The sequence below is a fragment of the Parambassis ranga genome, chromosome 10 (assembly GCF_900634625.1).
Source record: "Parambassis ranga chromosome 10, fParRan2.1, whole genome shotgun sequence".
In the NCBI taxonomy this organism is placed as follows: domain Eukaryota; kingdom Metazoa; phylum Chordata; class Actinopteri; family Ambassidae; genus Parambassis; species Parambassis ranga.
The window spans coordinates 5,032,387-5,051,160 of NC_041031.1; the positions used below are offsets into that span (position 1 = coordinate 5,032,387).

At 42.9% G+C, this 18,774-nt stretch overlaps 1 protein-coding gene across 5 annotated transcripts; it reads left to right on the forward strand.

Moving 5' to 3' along the window:
- The first annotated feature begins 1,846 nt into the window (after positions 1-1,846).
- On the forward strand, positions 1,847-18,474 carry mtus1a (microtubule associated tumor suppressor 1a). Of its 5 annotated transcripts, none has more exons than XM_028415791.1 (17): positions 1,847-1,869; positions 4,709-6,432; positions 6,559-6,760; positions 7,306-7,485; positions 8,528-8,614; positions 8,845-8,955; positions 11,595-11,788; positions 14,274-14,340; positions 15,794-15,894; positions 15,992-16,094; positions 16,195-16,232; positions 16,317-16,412; positions 16,666-16,782; positions 16,875-16,928; positions 17,018-17,134; positions 17,629-17,726; positions 17,882-18,098. In XM_028415791.1, exons 2-17 carry the CDS (start codon positions 4,816-4,818, stop codon positions 18,096-18,098), a joined length of 3,399 nt encoding a protein of 1,132 aa, XP_028271592.1. In that variant the 5' UTR covers positions 1,847-1,869; positions 4,709-4,815. The 5 variants fall into 5 exon arrangements, with proteins under 5 accessions (XP_028271592.1, XP_028271594.1, XP_028271591.1 ...); XM_028415793.1 differs by lacking the exon at positions 1,847-1,869 and adding an exon at positions 1,925-2,047; XM_028415790.1 differs by lacking the exon at positions 1,847-1,869 and adding an exon at positions 3,339-3,405.
- Positions 18,475-18,774: the final 300 nt, after the last annotated feature.

The window sequence follows — 18,774 nt, forward strand, 5'->3', positions numbered from 1 at the left end:
AAGAAGAACTCAAAGATCACTGGGGCTGAGCTCCAGAGATGCAGTCGGGGGATGGGAGAAAGTTGTAGAAAGTGACCCATCGCTGCAGCCCTCCACCAGTCGGGGCTTTATGGATCACCTCCAATACAGGCCCAACAGCTGCAGGGACAGGACGACTGGTTGCAATTGAATTGAAAAATGAATGCCGCTAAATACAGGGACATCCTGGACAAAAACCTTCTGTGCTCAGGACCTCAGACTGGGCCAAAGGTTTACCTTCCAACAAGACCATGACCCTAAGCACACAGCTAAAATAACAAAGGAGTGGCTTCACAACAGCTCTGTGACTGTTCTTGAATGGCCCAGCCAGACCCCTGACCTAAACCCAATTGAGCATCTCTGGAGAGACCTAAAAATGGCTGTCCACCAACGTTTACCATCCAACCTGAGAGAACTGGAGAGAATCTGCGGAATGGTGGAGGATCCCCAAATCCAAGTTTAAAAAACTTGTTCACTTTTCCTTTTTTTTTTATAAATCTGCAAAAATGTCAACAATCTAATCAACCCAATCAAGTCCAATCAGTATCATCAAAGACAGCTGGACTCAGATGAAGGTGTAGAACCATCTGAAGGATGATCAGGAGAGATGGACGCACAAGTTCAATATGAGTGTCACAGCAAAGGCTCTGATACTTAGGACCATGTCACATTTCACTTTTTTCTTTCAATAAATCTGCAAAAATGTCAACAAGTCTGTGTGTTTCTGTCAATATGGGGTGCTGTGTGTACATTAATGAGGGAAATGATTTTAGCAAATGGCTGCAATATAACAAAGAGGGAAAAATTTAAGGAGGTCTGAATACTTTCCGTACCAACTGTAGCCTACACCACAAATCAGCCATTTCATGCTATGAAGTTGCAGAACTTGTCAATGGAAAACAGGTGTGGGGCGGTGGATGGCTCTAACCCTGGGTTCTTGTTGCAGTGGTATATACCAACCTCTGAGTGGCATCTCTGGTTGTTGTGGTGACACAGGGTTCACATCCACCCTGTGTCACCACAACAACCAGAGATGCCACTCAGAGGTCGGTATATACCACTGCAACAACAAGAGATGCTGAAGTGTTTTAATATAAACTACAGTTTTTTTGTAATAGCTACTTGTGCAAATTATTTGTGCAAACATTTTGACTTTTTTTTAAATCAGAGTATTTGGATAATTTAAACAAACAATTTTACATCATTATTCACAAAAGTAATTTTACATTTGAACCATAACAGCGTTCAGGTGTGAATGAGGAGTGGTATGTGTAAACATTAGAGACATGTTTTTGCTGTATGGTTTAATGGCTGGTTAATGGTACCAAATACTGCCCCCTCCTGGTGGATAAAGGATCCCGATTTGCACCAGGTATACTTTAGTAATACTGTTCGTTTTTGTCACAGGCTCAAGAGTAATACAATAAAAATATGTCATCTGGACGCCCACAAATGACATAAATAACATAGTAAAACATAAGAAAAGGAGGTCATAACCATTTTAGTTTAATTATTGGAAACATAGAAAAACAAGGCATAACAAATACCACGTTGTTGCTGGAAAAGAGCGTCATGTATGTTGTTTTGAAAGAGAGGAAAGATGTTACCTATTTACCTGACAATATCTTTTCAGCCGCAGCCTAAATGTTCGCCAACTCACCACTGTTTTGTCTCCGAGAAGTCAAAGTTCAAGCAAACAACACTTGTCCATCGCTGCGCCTGCTGGATGTCGGCCGCAGCCGGGAAGCAGCTGGTTTAGTGCCAGCTGTGCTGATGAGGATGACGTCAAAGGTTGGTAAGAGCAGCTGAAGCTGATTGGTCGCTCAGACGCTGATACTCACCTAATGACAGGTAGCGATTAGCATGCCGGCGCTTTCTCAAATTGTGTGTTCAGTTTTGTTTTGTGCTTTTTAAACAACAACAAAGTTGCCAAATGTACACTTTGACAAGCAGCTGGTAACGCAGTGTGTATTTTATTTCCTTACTGCTGTATTGTCGTACTTGGTGTCAAATAAGCTAACGGCTAACGGTAAGTTAGCTTACCAGATGAAGAGGAGTGGGGGACTCAGCTAATGTAGGCCAGCAGTGAGTGTGGGTGAAGCTGTTTCTTGGCCATTTGTGAAGTTCTCAGAGTTGGCTTGAATGTTGTTTGTTTGCTACTGTTTGGGTAACTCAAAGAGCTAATCAGAATGTTTATGCTTCTGTTTATGTATCTGTTTTAGTGGATATTGTTATGAAACTTTGACTTTTTGCTGGACAGATTTGATATCCTGACTGAAAAGCACTTCTGTGCCATTTTCCGGGCTCATTGGTGTGCTTTACAGAGGACAGCCTTGTGTTCAATGACTGGAATCCCCCCGTTTGACCTTCTGCCCTGTTGCAGTGCATGGCATCACTGCTCCTTGGCTTTTGGTGGGTGGCCTTTCTGCTCATAACCGCTTACTGGGTGACACTGACATGACTGATTACCAATGCAAGAGGCAGAGGCCACTGTGGGGCTTTTGTGTGGTGCCTGGGAGGTTCAGGAACAGATTTTCAATTCTATCATTCACTTTGAAGGCAGCAACCTACATTAAACACATATATCACCAGCTTCATTTATAATCTGAGCCAATTCAGCAAGGCAGCGTTGCTTTTTACCATATCTAGTAAACTGTTGAAAGGCTGGCTAAATGTTCAGTGTATTATTTGTGGCTGCGTGTCACTGAGGTTATGAATGACACCTGCTGCTTTTAAAGTCGGCTTTTCTGTTAAACGTCCTCACACAGAGATGAGTACTGAAACACTTCAGTTGTCTCAAAGCCCACCTAATATTTTACAAGACATAGGACTAACTCCTGGAACTCTGGAGATAAGCTTCATCTCTTTAGTTCCAGGGTCATGTGCCGTGTATAGATTAAGCAGAAATAGCATGGGTCTTAGGGGTCTTAGACTGTGGTGTCACATCACTGCTGCAGTGTCAGGTGTCAAGCTGTTTGTGTACAACATAAGGCCATGTCCTCAAACCTGGAGTATTTAGGAACATAGTTATGTGTTTTGCTATCTTGGGGATCTGAGGGAAGTTCTAATGGTAATTTCTTGTTGGGGTGTACCCTTTAAAAATGGTTCTTTTTGCACCTAGACTTCCTGTCCCCTTGCTCCCCTTCTCATTCATGCTATGCTAAAAAAGCTGCCTGATCCATTCACTCAAAAGAGGGAGTTTAGCTGCTTAGCAACAATGAATGCCATCTCAGTCTGGCAGTTCATGGACACTCCCCCTTTGCTGGGAGCAGCAAGGATAACGTAACATGTTGATTCACACTGAGCACATTGCCTATCTGGACCTTGACACTACACAGGAGTACTGACACAGGAGCCGGTTGAAGGGATCGCTGATCCACCTCTGCAGTGAGCCTCTAGGACAAAGTCACGTTACATCTGGGAGGGGAGGGAGGAAATTAAAGCTAATGACTGCACAGGGGGCAACCCCATTCAGGCTGTGGAGTTATTAATGCCTGGTTGATTCTGAATATAAAGAGGGAGGAGTGTTGGAATGGGGGCTGGAACCACTGTCAGTGGTGTGGTGGACTCTGTTAGCTGATACATCGGCAGTACAACTTACTGTGGAAGTGTTTTCTACATTATGAATCACTGGCTGGAGGATGCACGAGGAGGTATTGAAAGTTGGGTCACAGAACAGTTGAGTGTTTTAGAAAGTGTTTTAGAGTTGATTGTTTTTCTCCTGTAGTGTTGCTTCTTCTTATCGGCTTGCTGTCTTTTAGCATGAAACTCGTGGTTTTGTTTCCCATGAACACCGTCAGGTTATGATTTGTCTTAGGTGCAGTTGTACATTACACAACAAACTGTGTCCCCACATATTTCTACCCAGTAAAATGACTCTGCTCTTTATTGTAATTTAAATTGTGTTATGAACTATGGTGCATGAACTAACACTCCTAAGACAAGCTCTAAGGTTCAATGAGCACAGCACTTTGCTAAGGCTACAAGGCTTTGCTAAGATACAGTAAGGTGTGTCTCTGCCTGTTAAACATTCATCCAGATTTGGACTGTTGGTCACGCTAATAAAAGGTGTAAATGTATGTTATCAGCTGCTTTAGAAGGTTGGTTTGAGTTGTTAAACCTGCTTCAGTGTTTTGTTTTATTTTTACTTGCTGTGACAAATGTATGTGCCATAGAAAAGCAGCCTCACAGATTGTTTTATTTATTCTGCATAAATTAGCAGATATATATACCGGTATATAAATGCAGCAGGATGTTTGCAGTCTGCAGGCTTATTTGTAGACCTGATATTTAGCTCTGTTCCATACCTCGTTACCACCTTTGTATTAATGGTTACAAGCTTTGCTGTCAAGCCTGCTTAAATAAGCACAAGAGTGTAGCTTAGAGTAGCTGAGACATGTGTCTGCTTCACATTCCAACTGCCTGTTTGCTCTTCTTAATGTGGAAGCAATTGTTTTTTTGTTTTTTAGACTGTTAAAATAATATAATATATAGCCTCGGTGTCAGCTGTGGTGTTTATCCTGTAAGATGTAGCCTGTGTGTGATGTCTGTTTTGGGTGCACTCCAAAGTGTGCTTGTGTACTAAGAATAGTACATCAGGTCTTTCATCAAGAAGATAAAAGATGACATGATAGTGTCAACAAGAATGTGTGAAATCTTCATATTTGACCTTTTTTCTTGTCTTTTACAGATGATGTTACCCGGTTACCAAATTATTGGATTACACTTCTACTAAGATACAAGTCAACACAAGTAGACCTAGTCCTTTTAGAATTCTAAAATATCTAACGAGACAATATGTCCACAGAACACATTGAGGGCACACTTCCTTCAGCCCACATGGGCCTACAGCTGTTTCCTTACCCTGAGAACTGTTACCCATCCATGTCGTGGTCACCTGACTCCAACAGTAGTATTTCCAACGTGAGTGACAGAGAAGCCAGCAGATCCTCTGACAGAAACGCGTTGGACTGTGTTAACGAACGTTCCCCGCTGGATAACTACTATAATGCCAATTCAGCAGCAACAAACACGTTTAATGTCTCACCTGTAAACAGCACAAATGGAGCTGGCCTGTTGAGCCAAATGAGTTTATCTGGTGCTTCCCATCGGGAGTACACTGCAGATGACTGCTGCTTTCTGAGTTCTGGAGAAATGGTCATGAGGGGCAACAGTTTCTTTCTGGACGACCAGTCACCCATAGTAGTCTCTTCCTTGGACAAATCATGCAACTACCCGCCAGAATGTCCGGCAGTCCGTGCTGAATTCAGTCTGCAGGCGATCACAGAAAGAGACACTGACGAGAATACAGGCCGTTCCTGTCTTGGTATGACTGAGGAAAATGATATTGCAACATCCCCCTCTCGTATAGCTCTGCCAAGTGAGAATGAAAAGGGGCTTTTGATGACTTTTACCATATGTGAAAGATCTGCACAGTGTGAAAAAGAGCCTATGGTTACAAGTGCTGAAACAGAGCTGTTGCCTTATTTCTCAGAAAGAGTTACACCAGAACTAGACATGACTTTTGTCTTCACTCCATCAGTTATGCAAAATCGTGTTAATAATAGTAATAATAATAATAATCAGACTTCGACTCCAGTACCAGTCACTGGAAAGAAGATATCCCGCCTCCTTTCCTTCTCTGAGTCTCCTGGCATTGGAAGTGCAAACAGACCAGGACTCGACCCTGTTACACAGAAGCAAATGTCGGTCACTCGTGAGCAGTGTTTGGTTGCAAGACAGCCGCCTTCAGCAGGCAAAGACGATACAATGGAAGTCAAGAAGTCAGACTTCTGCAATGTAAAACCTAAATTAGTGACCAGATCACGCCGTCACGTGGCAGTGCCAGGTTCACAACACAAAAAACAAGCCAATGTGAACAATAAATGTACTGTATCACGCAGAGAAACAACAATCACAGTTGGTTCTCCCAATACCAGCGGCAGTGCTGCTGTCGATGGACACTGCCCAGCCGTAAGTGGCCACATCTCCTCCAGCTCTGAGCATGCGGTCTCAAGCCAAGCACCAGGCAGCTCGGTACAGAATGCTGGCTGTCTCCCATCATTCAAGAAATCCTTCAAAGTTAAAGGTGGCCAAATGGATTCTAAACCAACTCCAAAGAATGGTGTGTCAAACAAAATCTACATCAAGTCAAGCTCAGCTTTAGACCAGCTCAGGTCTTCTGCCCGCACAACACAGCCTCAACGCTCTGCTGAGAGCTGTTCATTGACATCCAGGCTGCCTAAGAAGAAGAGAACCACCTCAGCTAGTGGTGCCATTCAAAAATCAGACACCCTGAAGGGCCACACCAAACCAGGGAATCTCAAGGGCTCTTCACAGAATAAACGGGCCGTACAGGCTGAAGAAACAAACAGCTGTACTCCCCCAACAGAGGTTCGAAAGCCCAGCCTGTGTGTGAGTATTGTAGATGTATGGACTTACATTATTTTAACCACTGGCAGGAAAAAAATGTCTGTAGTTTTTTGTCACCAATGGACAGTGTAAGAGTGGGGTTTAGTCACAAATTTCTTTTTTTTTTAGGCTTGGTCCAGTAAATTGACAACAGCCGGAGTCTCAAGGGATGACTACAAAAGCAGGTTTCAAAGGCGAACATTAGGCACAACACCATGTTCACAATCACCAGCTGCCAGCTCCAGATCATGCATTGTGAGGCAACAACAAGGAAGAAGCAGCATGTCTAAAGCTGAAAGGAGCGCTCACTCCCAGCAGCCAACCAGTGCAAGTAAGGATGCTTCTTAATTTACCAAATACTCCTTGTGGAGGGATTTCAGGTTAAAAGGAGCTGGTGGTAACGCTGAAGATCAGAATTGTTCTTTCTCTGAGAAGAAAGTGGGTCTGTAATGAAAACTGATATTCATTTACCGGTACAGGCATTTAATGCGTTCCTATTCTCTTACTGTGTAAACAGAGGAAACCATGTGGTAGGTCTTCCCTCCCTTTGTAAAAGAAATCATCAAACAGAAGCTGACTTATACTACACATGTTCATTCACACATTCAGTAGTGTTTAGACATTCTGTCAAAACTGTTCCTCTCTAGACAGGCAAGTTTACAAACAAATGTGTTTATTACAGCAAATATGAAGTAGTAGTACTACAAGATGAACAGCATAGGAAAGTATAGAGAGTAAGACTCGGTTGAGCTGAGGGACGGCCTGCAGGTCAGCAGAGCAAAATATCATTTGAAATGACTCTTTCTTCTGACCTTGTCTTCAACAGAAAACAAAACATTGATGGTGTTGAACTTTTTGTCCTGAATTTCTTTCAAGGTATTCAGAGAACGGAGGCATTACATAGACCTGCACCCTCAGCCAGCATTAAACCCCAGCTTCGTGGATCTCGGCTTCCTCAGACTCCCGCTCGCCCCTCTCTAATAGGCTCTCCCCGCAAGATTCTGGGGCTGTCTAAATGTCTCACTAATTCCAGTCCTCTCACAGGAAAAACACCAGGTGGGTCTTAATATATAGGTTTTTTTTTTGGAAATGTACAGACTATCTGACATGTAGAGGGGCTGCTGTTTAAATGGTGATCTACCTCAGGACTAGGGTTGGATCATAGGCTGAAGATGAATGCCATGATGGCTTCCCAGAAGTGAGGCAAGAACATCTTGGTTGCCCCCTGATAAGCCCTCGTAAGCCCCTCATAAGCCCACCTCCTGCATGTTAGTGGGCGGGACACAGACTCAACTAAAAACGAAAAGTACTGTTCAAATTTTTTTTTTAGAGATGGCAAAAATTTGAATGACTGATTTGTCCTTCAGGCCTGTCCCGTCAAATGATCTGTGCCACGGCTGCACTTTGAACACTTTGAATGGTTCGAATGAAGTTGCTGATTATAAACAGAAAAGCACTGTCATACGGGAGGATCTTGGGATGTTTTCCTCCAGAATCTTCAACAGCATACAGGTCTGATTGGCTGAGAGGACCCAATTCTAACCCTCCCCCCTGTTGTCATGGCAACAGGCTCTATTCCACTCCAATTCACACACAGCGTTGCCTGGAGGAGAGAAAACAGACAGACATCACAGCCGATGTCGTCTGAGGTGACTCAAACAAAGGCGCAGTTTTGTCTGTTCTGTGAATTAAACCCATGGCTGCTTACACCGGACTTCGAAGCTGCACTTGGATTGAATTTCCTGCTCATGTTTTCAACAACTCTTCATTTAGTCAAGAGAGTGTAACATCCAGCTGTGATCTCACCCTCTTGACATGTCTGCTCATTGGATCCTATCGTTTTTGTATCATCCCTTTGTTATCTGCATTTAATGGGAAACATAGAAAGCTTTGGAAAAGTAAGTGAGACTGACAGTGGACTTAAACCTGGGGTCTCTGTGCTATATTTATCGTTTCTTTGACTTCATTTATTAAGTATAGAACACGTATTCACACTAATGATGGTTTATTTAGAGACATTTTGGTGATGACTGTGTATTTCAGAGCTCCATGGCATGTGTTGCTGCATTTAACCATCATATCTCCACTTGTCCAACAGTTTCTGGGGCCGCTGTACATAAACCAACCCAATTAAAATCTATAGGCCTGAAAGCAAGGCTCATCTCCAGGAACAACACTGGACCATGTGAGAGCGAACACACATATTCAGTTTAAGTCTTGACATGTCCTTTTATTTGTTTGATACCATTCAGTGTAAACTGATCACTTAAGTCTCTTTCTGAACTCTGTGTAAGACATTTGTTCTATCATGTGATGGCCCTGTTAAACCCTGACTTTAGTTATCACTATTCCTGTTTAAAAATGGGTCAGAGTAACTCGGGCTTCTTTGCTCACCTGGATTTTTTCTTGTAACAGCTTTGACCACAGCGTGCACGTCTGCTGCAACTACAGGCAAAGGAGCATCAGGCTCTAAAGTCAGCCCTCTGAAAAAGACTGTTTCTACAAGACATGGTCAACCAAGCTCAGGTAGGTCTGGTAGAACATTTGGTTCATCTTTCTCTTTTGCCTGTTTTAAGTGAATACACAATATGAGAAGAGATCAACACAAAAACAATGATTACATTTCACAGGAACCTTAGCTAACCCTGTTGCTACCGGACATAACCTTTCCTTGTGGGAAAGACATGGCATGCCATGTCTTGCCAACCCACTAATGGTGACAGGCAGAGGGTAAATAAGGACAGTCGGGGAACAAGATGAAATTGTCATTGGCTGCAGCTATGCCGCTCGCTCGCTCCTCCTACTCCTTTTACTCCCACCCCACCCCCCTGCTCATCCCCTTGCATCCTGGCTCTGCTACAGCACTACCATCATCAAGCTTGGAGATGCCTCTTCACTTTGGCTTTTAGAGGTTGATGCATTTGGTGGATAGCTGAAGTCTGGCTTTAGCAAAAGGATTAAGGAGCTTTTTACTTTTTCCTTCCTTGTCCCCATCTCGTCTGTTGGACCGTGCCACAAACTGCTGGCCAGTCTATGATTCTGGTGTTCCCAGCTGGGATTTAAATTTTGATTTTGGGAGGCCTGCCATGCTGACCCCGGTGTCCTCATTTACTGCTGCTTTCTGATTTATGTATTTATTTTCTGCCTGACCAGATCAGTGCTGCTGTCACCTGAGTGCACCATGGCTTGCAGTTCGAAGGCAGCATCAAGCGTCTGCATATAAAAACTTTTTATATTCTCAGCTGGTTAAAAACATCATTTTTTAGAGATGTTATGGTCTCCTAAGTTCTCACTTTCAAATATCCACGTGCGTCTGACAGCCAAGGGTTTACTCCGAAACATTCAACTGCTGTCAGGATGCAAGAAGAACACCGTGGTTTTCCAAACAGGTCTGTCAGTTACCTTTATTGTTGAATGTTGTCGTCGTTATGGCAGCGCCGTCTCTGTGCTGCAGTATTTCTGCCAAAGCAATCGGTGTTTTCTTTCCAAACTGATCTGTGCTGTTGTCCATTTCTGGAATCTATTTTTAGTGTAGCTATTTACTAGCTGGCGGTTCAGTGCGAGGTTCAGCTTTCATTTTACCTACCTTGGATCTGACATGGGAATACTGGTGGTGTTTGAAATTGTTCCTGAAACCTCCAATCCTCCAAAACGCCCAAATGATATTTCAGGACAGCACACATTATTTTACCACCTTTTTATATGTTTGTATGTCGGTAAGATTCTTGCTCACAGCTCGCCATGTCCAGTACTATTTTGGTTCTTGGTCTCCAAGTTGAACCACCTTGTTGTGATGCTGGTTATGTTTGTTATAGTCCTAACAAGGATTGACATTTTTTGTCAGTCAAACACTAACAAGCAGCTGATTGTAAGGGGTCTCATCACCCATCATGCTCTGTACTGTGATGCGATATCTCCTTACAGCAACAGAGCACAATGCTGTTGAGCCACTAAGTCACCCAGTATTTTTCTCTTACTACATGAACAAACTGGATTTAATGCACGATTCTCTAAGCCCGGACTAAATTACCATTTTAGTTTCGTTCAGAATCATTGCCAACTTTATTGCCATATTTTCAGAATGTGGAGCCTGGTTACCTCAGGTTATCATAAATGATTTAGATGGGCATGAACATGAATATTTAAGATTCAGCAGAATGTTTTATAAGGTCCACTCCTAGTCTTGCATACCTTGCCTTTTTGCTCATGGACATGTTGTCAGTGAGGATGGCTGTGAGAGGAAAAGAAAATTTGATGACTATGTAAAAATAGCAATTATAGCAATCACTTAAATAAACAAATACATGTAAGTGGGTAGAAATGCAAATTAAATCGTCTTATTACAAGTCAGCTTTCATTCTTTTTATTTTGTATGATGTCCTCAATGTGAACATGTGAAGATCAGATTTCTGAATCTGAGCTTTACTCTGTGTAGACATGTTTTTGGTACATGCTGTGCTTCAGATTCTGCTCTTTACGCCAGCAGAGGGCATCATAATTCAAAGAATCGCTTTTGGGTTCAGTGAGCTGTAGCACCATTGAAATTATTGAAAGGGGAGTTCCACAACTTAACAATCTGTGTCTGTGTACAAATGTTTTAGTATCACCATTACACTGCTCACAGACTTTAAAAAACATCTTAGAAATATTACATAAGCAAAACAAGATTTTGATATTTTACACACGTTTTGTTTTTTTTCCTTAGACTTGGTGTTGTGTGTATTTTTTTTTTTTTTCTGTCAACTATGCTAACCAAGCAAAATGACAAGAATAAAGATCTAGATCTATCATTCATTCTATCTGGAATTCCTGATATGTCCCCGGCCGTTTCTGCTGGCTCTGCTGTGTTATGTAACATTCACTACATTCTTCTTTTTTAAGACAATCACTCAACACAATCAATGATGTATCTTTTCCCTCTCCCCACTGCAGCCTGTGGTATTGTCAGATATTCTCATTTTTAGATGTCTCATAGTTGTAGCTGAGTAAACAGTGTATATCTAATGTATTTATAATGCTGATGTTACTCAACACTTAAGTAGAGTGCCCTTGTTGAAATGAGCTGTCCTTAGTAGCCAGGGCCTGCAGAGCGCCAGATTGAATTAGCATACAGAAAACTGCAGGCTTGCAACTTGTCATAACACTCAACCCATGTTGTTTTGCAGTGGACAAGAACAAATCCAAGTTCAGCTCCCACCAGCAACACTCCCAGCAGCGTGCTTCTCAACCAAACCAGAGAAACGGACCTCTGGATGTGGGACCCGTTACTGAGGGTGAGAAGAAAGACCAGAGCATTCAGACAGAATGCTACTCTAACTATGATGCAGTGTCCATCATCTTACAGAAAGCACTGGCAGAGGTACAAACATTTACTTTCTTCTTCTTTCATAAACGACTTGGACCATTTTACTGTCAATTTTTCAAACTGAAAGACAATAGATAATGCAGAAGGTGTTCAGCCTGACCTGAACACTGAGATAAAATGGTGCAGACTAATGCTTCAGAAAATCATGGCAGCAAAGTTTAGACTTTCATTTAAAAGAATAAATAAAGATTGTTTTTGTTGGTGTTGCATGAGTGAGAGGACGGTAGCACATGCAGACACACTTGGACATTATCCAATACAGAACAGTCCTGCTGTTGTCATTTACTGAAAAATGTCGCAACTCTGAGGAGAAATGCACCCTTGTTCCAGACTTTAATGACTGTCCTGGTTTTACCTCAGAATGTGTGCTGCATCCCTGAAGAAACGTCAATAAAACGAGGCTTGTGAAGACGCCAAAATGACTGTGACCAGCATCTGACAAACACAAATGTCCTAATGTCATGGATTCATAGGTTAGGGGCGTGTGTATTTATAACATGTTTCTAATCTTGCTGCTTTATTAGCTTTCACATTTTTTCCACACAGTGCTTTACAAACAGGTTGATCCGAACGGCTTTCCTAGATCCTCTTGTCAAAGCTAAAAGTTGATGATGTGCTTTGACTGTAACGAGCTCTTTTAGTTCTCTGGTACTCAGAAATGCTCTTGTGCAATAGTAATAGTAAATAGGGAAGTAAAGTCCCTGAAAGTTGTTCATCAAGTTGTTGGTGTCCAGTTGAGCACTCTGCAGCTCAGAAGTGTTTAAAAAAATCACTTGTGTGCTCTAAATCCTTTGGACTCATGTTTTTAGTTTAGTTTTTTAGCTCTATGCTCTGCCTCCAGAGTGACCCCAGACAGATCCCTTACAGCAGACCTTTAGATAGCTACAGCTGTGATAAACCTCAGCAAGCTCCAGTCTTGTATATTAAGTCAGTGTGTATGTAGTGCAGAATGGAATCTGGTGGCCACTCATCACACTAATAATAGGAGGCTGAACCCGACCATCAGAGTGTGAGAATGCCCCAGCTATTGACTTGATATGGATGTGAAGGGCAGCCAAGCACTAAAGTGTGTAAGCGCTGGACCTAGTTCGCCCTACCGTCTTTCAAAATAAAGCTGCGGTGAAACTAAGATTCGACTTCAGTGTAGAGATGCATGCACAACCCAGAAAAAATATGCAGTCTAGTTCTGTTTTTTTGTTTGCTTGATGATATATGTTATATTACCAGAAAACTTTGATCTGCAGCAATTAGTCATCGATACCCGTGATTGATTAGATTTACCGCAGTAAATCAAAACCTATTCCTCTACACTTACAGGTGTATGATTCCACCTCAGACAAGCAATCACTGTGTGTAATTGGAGTCAAATAACAAGTGACCCTTTTAGACTTGTACTAAATGCCTGTAAAAAGTGTTTTCGCACAGAAACAGGAAATTTGATCCGTCACATCCTGTTAGTATCATTTAATTGAGTGATGAAGCCCGTAGCTCTGCAGCAGATGGTAATGTAATGTGATTGTAGTAGTGAAGGCTTTCCTTGTACCCCCGGGGTATGTCGCTGCACAGCACCAGCTCTGCTCCATCAGCACCGCTCTACAACTTATCTGTTTACTCCATTACAGCTGTCTTAAAGTAAACTCACTGCACTGGTTAGAAGGCTGTACTCAGTCACACTGTAGCCTGGCCCCCCTACACCCCACCCCTTTTTTTTTTTAGGTTAAATACGGTAATGCTCTCTGCAGTCACTCACCACAGCGGCTTTTTCAGTCTTGCCTCAGATGTAGTCAGACCAGTCTGGAAGGAGGGAGGTGTGTGTGTGTGGAGGTGGTGCGTCCACCAGGACCACTGTTTGTCCTGGAGGTGTCCTTAACTACTCGGCGAGGGGGACTGCTAAAGTCTAGGGCTGAGACTGGGCTATGGGTTGCTCTGGCAGCAAAGCCTGCTTTAGTGCTCCCTGCCCTGCAGAGAGGGTAACTGACTTCTTGATTGTTCTACTCTGCAGTGAGGAATAGAAACAGGTCTGGAGGACAGCAGGACAGGAGACCTGTTTGATAATATAAACTGATCAGTGAGATGATGTTTGGCTCGTTACTTGCCTGTTTTTTGTCATGTAGATGATTTTAAATTATGCATGCTGTGTGGTGTATTGCAAATGATGTCAGGTTGGAAAAGTTGTTGGATTGTTTAGTTTGAAATCACAGGAGTGCTGCAGATACAGTGTAGCCTCTGCTGCAAAACTGAGAGGAGTAATGGAGTTACTGACACAAAGCGTGTGTGAAATGAAAACATTCTGCTCCTGCTGTCACTGGTTATAGTCTTTTCATCTGCTGCTGATTCCCATATTTAAATTACTGTCACTACTGGTGTTGCTTAATTTTATTGTTGACTGACACTTTATTATTGTTTCTGTTACAATAAGGAAACCTATTGTAGCAATTTTGAGCATATTTATGATTATTTGCGTTTTTATTTCCTGCAGTTTGATGATGCCAAGAAAAAGTGCAGGAGGCCGTCCCAGGAGCTGAATGATCTTCATGGAGAGCTGGGTAAGTTGGGGTCCCCTTGGTCTAATCTGTGACATTATATTGCATTTCATTGTGTACAATAGTCATCACCAGAGCACAGCACATACTCCTGGGACACACTGTATCTTTTTGATAAAGTTCCAGGACTCTGTTAGTGTATGCAGGTGGACGTCCTGTTTGCCTGCCATGTAAATCAGATGCCCATATGACAAGGCATGTGTGTGTTTTCACTAGGGCTGAGCAGAGCTGTGTAAGTCCCCAGAGAGCATTAAGCTGACCTCTGACCCCACACTGGAGGGGCTCCCACTGATGGAATGTCACGCCACCTGAGGCTTTATGGCAGTGATCCATATTTACTTCCAGTCGAAGTGCTGTCACACTAGAACAGCGTGCATGAATAGAGACATGCACGCTCAGACAACATGCTCGCACACCGGCTTTCATGTCTCTGACTTAAGGCAACAGTAGTGCAGTGGCTCCTCCCCTCCCTCGCAGCCTCGGGACTTCCACATGACTGCTCTTATATGCCGAGCGCTGTTATATTTGTGCTGTAACACATTCTTTGCTTCAGGCAGGTGGTGTTTGAATATTATGACTATACAGTTTCCTCTTTAGTTTATTTCCTTCTCAGACAGTGTCCCTGTCTGTTTCCTCAGTGACCTCACACAGAACGAGATTGCAGCATTTCTCCACTGCCAAATGTTACACACAGCCTCTCGATCATTCGTACACATTACAAACATTTAGAACTGCTTTCTTCAGTATTTACATGCAGCTGATTTTGACATGACGAGGTCCTCATACCTTTAACTGAGTCATAAAGTGTTTTAGTGTTGGGGATTGGACTATAAAAACACATGGCTGCAGAATGCTGGAATCCTTCTGTTGAGATGTACATGCCAAAGTCTGATAAACAGTCCCAGTGTTAGCTTGGCGTCTGTTCCTGGCTCTTCTGCCATTATTCCACTGGGTAGGGTGAATCCTCTTGGCAAGGCAATGCAGTAGGATTTATTTGAGTTTGAAAAAGTTTGAGGTTTATTGTCATAAAATAGATAGGTTGCAGTGTGTGTGCACATCCACTTTAAACTGCAGACAAGCTGGGAAGCTGGTTTCTGTCACCTACTTCAGACCACATGTAAACACTAGGCACTGGAAACAGTCCAGAAATAGCAAATGTGATTTACACCTCACACTTACTGCATAAACAAAACATGGAAAAACATCAAATTGGAAATCAGCAATTGCAAAACCGATCAACTTGTTTCTGTCTTATTCTGCGGTCCCCTAAATGACTGCACTGTGGTTGGCAAAGCAAGAGGCACCTTTATTTCTTTCCCAATTCCTTTTTTGCCACATAACTATACACACTCTGTAGTAATGAAGTATTTGCTAACGTATCAAGTTTCTTACACAAACAGTTGCTGATACAGTTGAATGAATAACACCCAGAGTAAATGCAGCCTTTTATTTCCAGTTTTCTCTGTCAGTTCCTCTGAATGCCTGGAGAAGGAGAAGGAGCTACATGAGTTGCTCCAGGCTAAATGGGATGAGAGCAAGGCTCTCATGCAACAGCAGGTTTGAGCTCACAGTGTTTGTGGATGATTCATTGTGGTAAAATGCGTTGATGGTTTATAGTCATTAACCCTGAAATGTTCACCTATTTTTTTTCAAGATGAACGAACTTCAAGCTAGTCATGAAGCCATGAAGCTGGAGCTTGAGGGCCAACATGAACAGCTGCAGTATGTTAAACAGCAGCATGAAGTGTCACTGGAAGGTGCGTCCAAGTCATTGAAATTTTGAGTTCAACCTAAAGCCATTTTTTCCTTATTTTTATTGTCATGTGATTGTTAATGCCTGTATGTTTTACTTTCCAGAGCTCATGAAAACCAAAAAGGATGCAGTTGCTCTATCTGTAAGTGAATGCATTGACAGAAGAGCTAAATGTTTGAACTGGTGTGTAAGAGGTTGCTCAGTGGCTTTGTTGTGCTGCGTGCAGGAGCAGATTCAAGACCTGACTGCAAAGAATAATGCTCTCATTGAGAAGCTGACTGCAGAGGAGAACAGGAGGGACGAGCTGGCCGAAAAGACTGAGGTACTCTTTCTGTGTTATCTGGGAGCTTATTATAGTCGTGCTCCCTCATTAGAAACATCTCATGACTTTACTGGTGTTTGCCCAGAGCATTAAAGGTGGGAAAACCCATGATGCCTGTAACAAAGTGATTTAAAAACCAGAAAGAGAAAGATGTCAAAAAAAGCAAAACGATACCGGCTAAAATTCAGCTCCATGTCTGCGTTAGGATCACATGAACATCTGACTACATGACCTTGCATATCTGCCCCCTCAGGATGATTCCCACAGTCTGTACCTGGAACAGGAGCTGGAGAGCCTCAAGGCGGTGTTGGACATCAAAAACAAACAGCTCCACGAGCAGGAGAAGAAGCTGATGGAGACGGGCCAACTGGTGAGAAGTACAACTGACGATAAAGCAAGCAGCGCTGCTGACATTGGAAACACATGAGTTATAAAGCAACACTTGTTTTTTTCTCTCCCCAGACAGAGAAAAACATAACATGTGATGAGAGCCTAAAGAAGGTCCAGCAGGAGAATGTAAGGGACACACCGTGCCCTCTGTTGTGTAGTCTGAACATTTGGCTTCATGATCCTCTATATCTGCTTCTTCTTCTTCGTCCCCTCAGAATGATTCCCACAGTCTGTACCTGGAACAGGAGCTGGAGAGCGTCAAAGTGGTGTTGGACATGAAAAACAAACAGCTCCACCAGCTTGAGAAAAGACTGATGGAGATGGGCCAACTGGTGAGAACTAGGACTGATGATAAAACAAGTGATGTGATAAATGTGGGGAAACCAAGCGGCAACCTTTGGGGCTCAGACTTGAAGCCCATGCGGAAGTGTCAAAACTTGTAGTTCAAGCCGCAACCACGGGGGGCTGGCTCCAAAAGCGAGTCATTTCCCATGTTAAAATGGCCGACTTCACAGCAGAAATGAACATGTTTACAGCCTGGTACAAAAAACCATTCTGGTCTCAGATGATAGGTTCCCTTCTAGTGTCAATTGCACGGGGGGTGAATTTTAAACTCACTCGTTGAATTTTATTCAGACTTTTGAGTTTTGGCGGACGTGACGCTGCCAACATGGCGGCAGTCATCACGTCCCGGAGCCTCCCACGGAGCCTCAAAGCAGCTCTTCAGAAACAAATGGGTGACGTCGTGGAAGCTCTGTCCATAGGTTTTACTGTCAATGGGGGAAACGCATGAGTTATTAAATGAGCCTGATATTTGTTTTTACAGGCAGAGAAAAATGCCATGTTGGATGAGACCCTAAAGAAGGCCCAGCAGGAGAACGAAAACCTCAAAGCCTGCATGGAACGACAAGCCGCTCTGTCAAGGTAGTGTATGATGGCCAATCTATTGTAAATCTTTGAGCTTCTTCCAGGTCAAAGGTCACTGAAATGTCACATCTGTTCCAAATAATTACTACTGCAGGGGATTTAAATGTGAAATATGTATATTTCTGCGTCATTCCTTGTCTGTGTGTCCACAGGCAGCTGTCCACAGAGCAGGCAGCGCTGCAGAAGTACCTTCACAAGGAGTCCCAACTGAACAAGCGCCTGTCCATGGAGAACGAGGAGCTGCTGTGGAAGCTTAATAACGGAGACTTGAGCAGCCCTCTGAAGATGTCCCCCACCTCCAACTCATTCACTCTCCAATCACCTCACAGCTCCGACCCTTCCTCCAGCTCCGATTTGTCACCCAGATAACGACGGAGCGACTGCTTCCAGGAAGCAGAGCCTTGTGTTGGGAGTTATCCCTCTGGAATCACGAGCCATGTTTATGAAGAACGCAGCAGCCTAACCTCGGCTCATTCAAGGATCGGATGAACTCCTTCTGTACAGAGAGGCCACAGACTATAAATGTTGCACAGACGCACTTTTAATCAGCAAGGTCACCCTCTTAGCCTGTCACACCTTAATCTATGGATGAAGAAAATGGAATCGTCAGGACTGTGTTTATTTGTAAATGTCATTTGAGCTTAGCACACGCACGCATGCAGAGTGGAAAAAAGACACAGGCGTGCATGTGTCCTAATCCTAATGCAGTTTCAGGATCAGGGGCTTTGCCTGTACATAAAAGAGACACTGGAGTGTTTTATATATTTCTTGGAGTATTTTGTTATAAGTGTTAATTTTGAATCTATGCAATAAATATTTTTTTTTAAATCAAACCTGAAGCTGGAAATAATATTTGTTACGATGTGTCTGAATGATGAAGGAAATTTCACTGAATAAGTGAAGTTGTGACTTTTCAGTCAATATTGTAACATAAAAAAAAAACTAAGTAAGTTATTTTAACTATTCAGCCAAGTGTTTTTTGGACTAAAACAAACTGTGGGCCAGATCACAGTCCACATACAGTGACCATTACAATGCCAGCCTG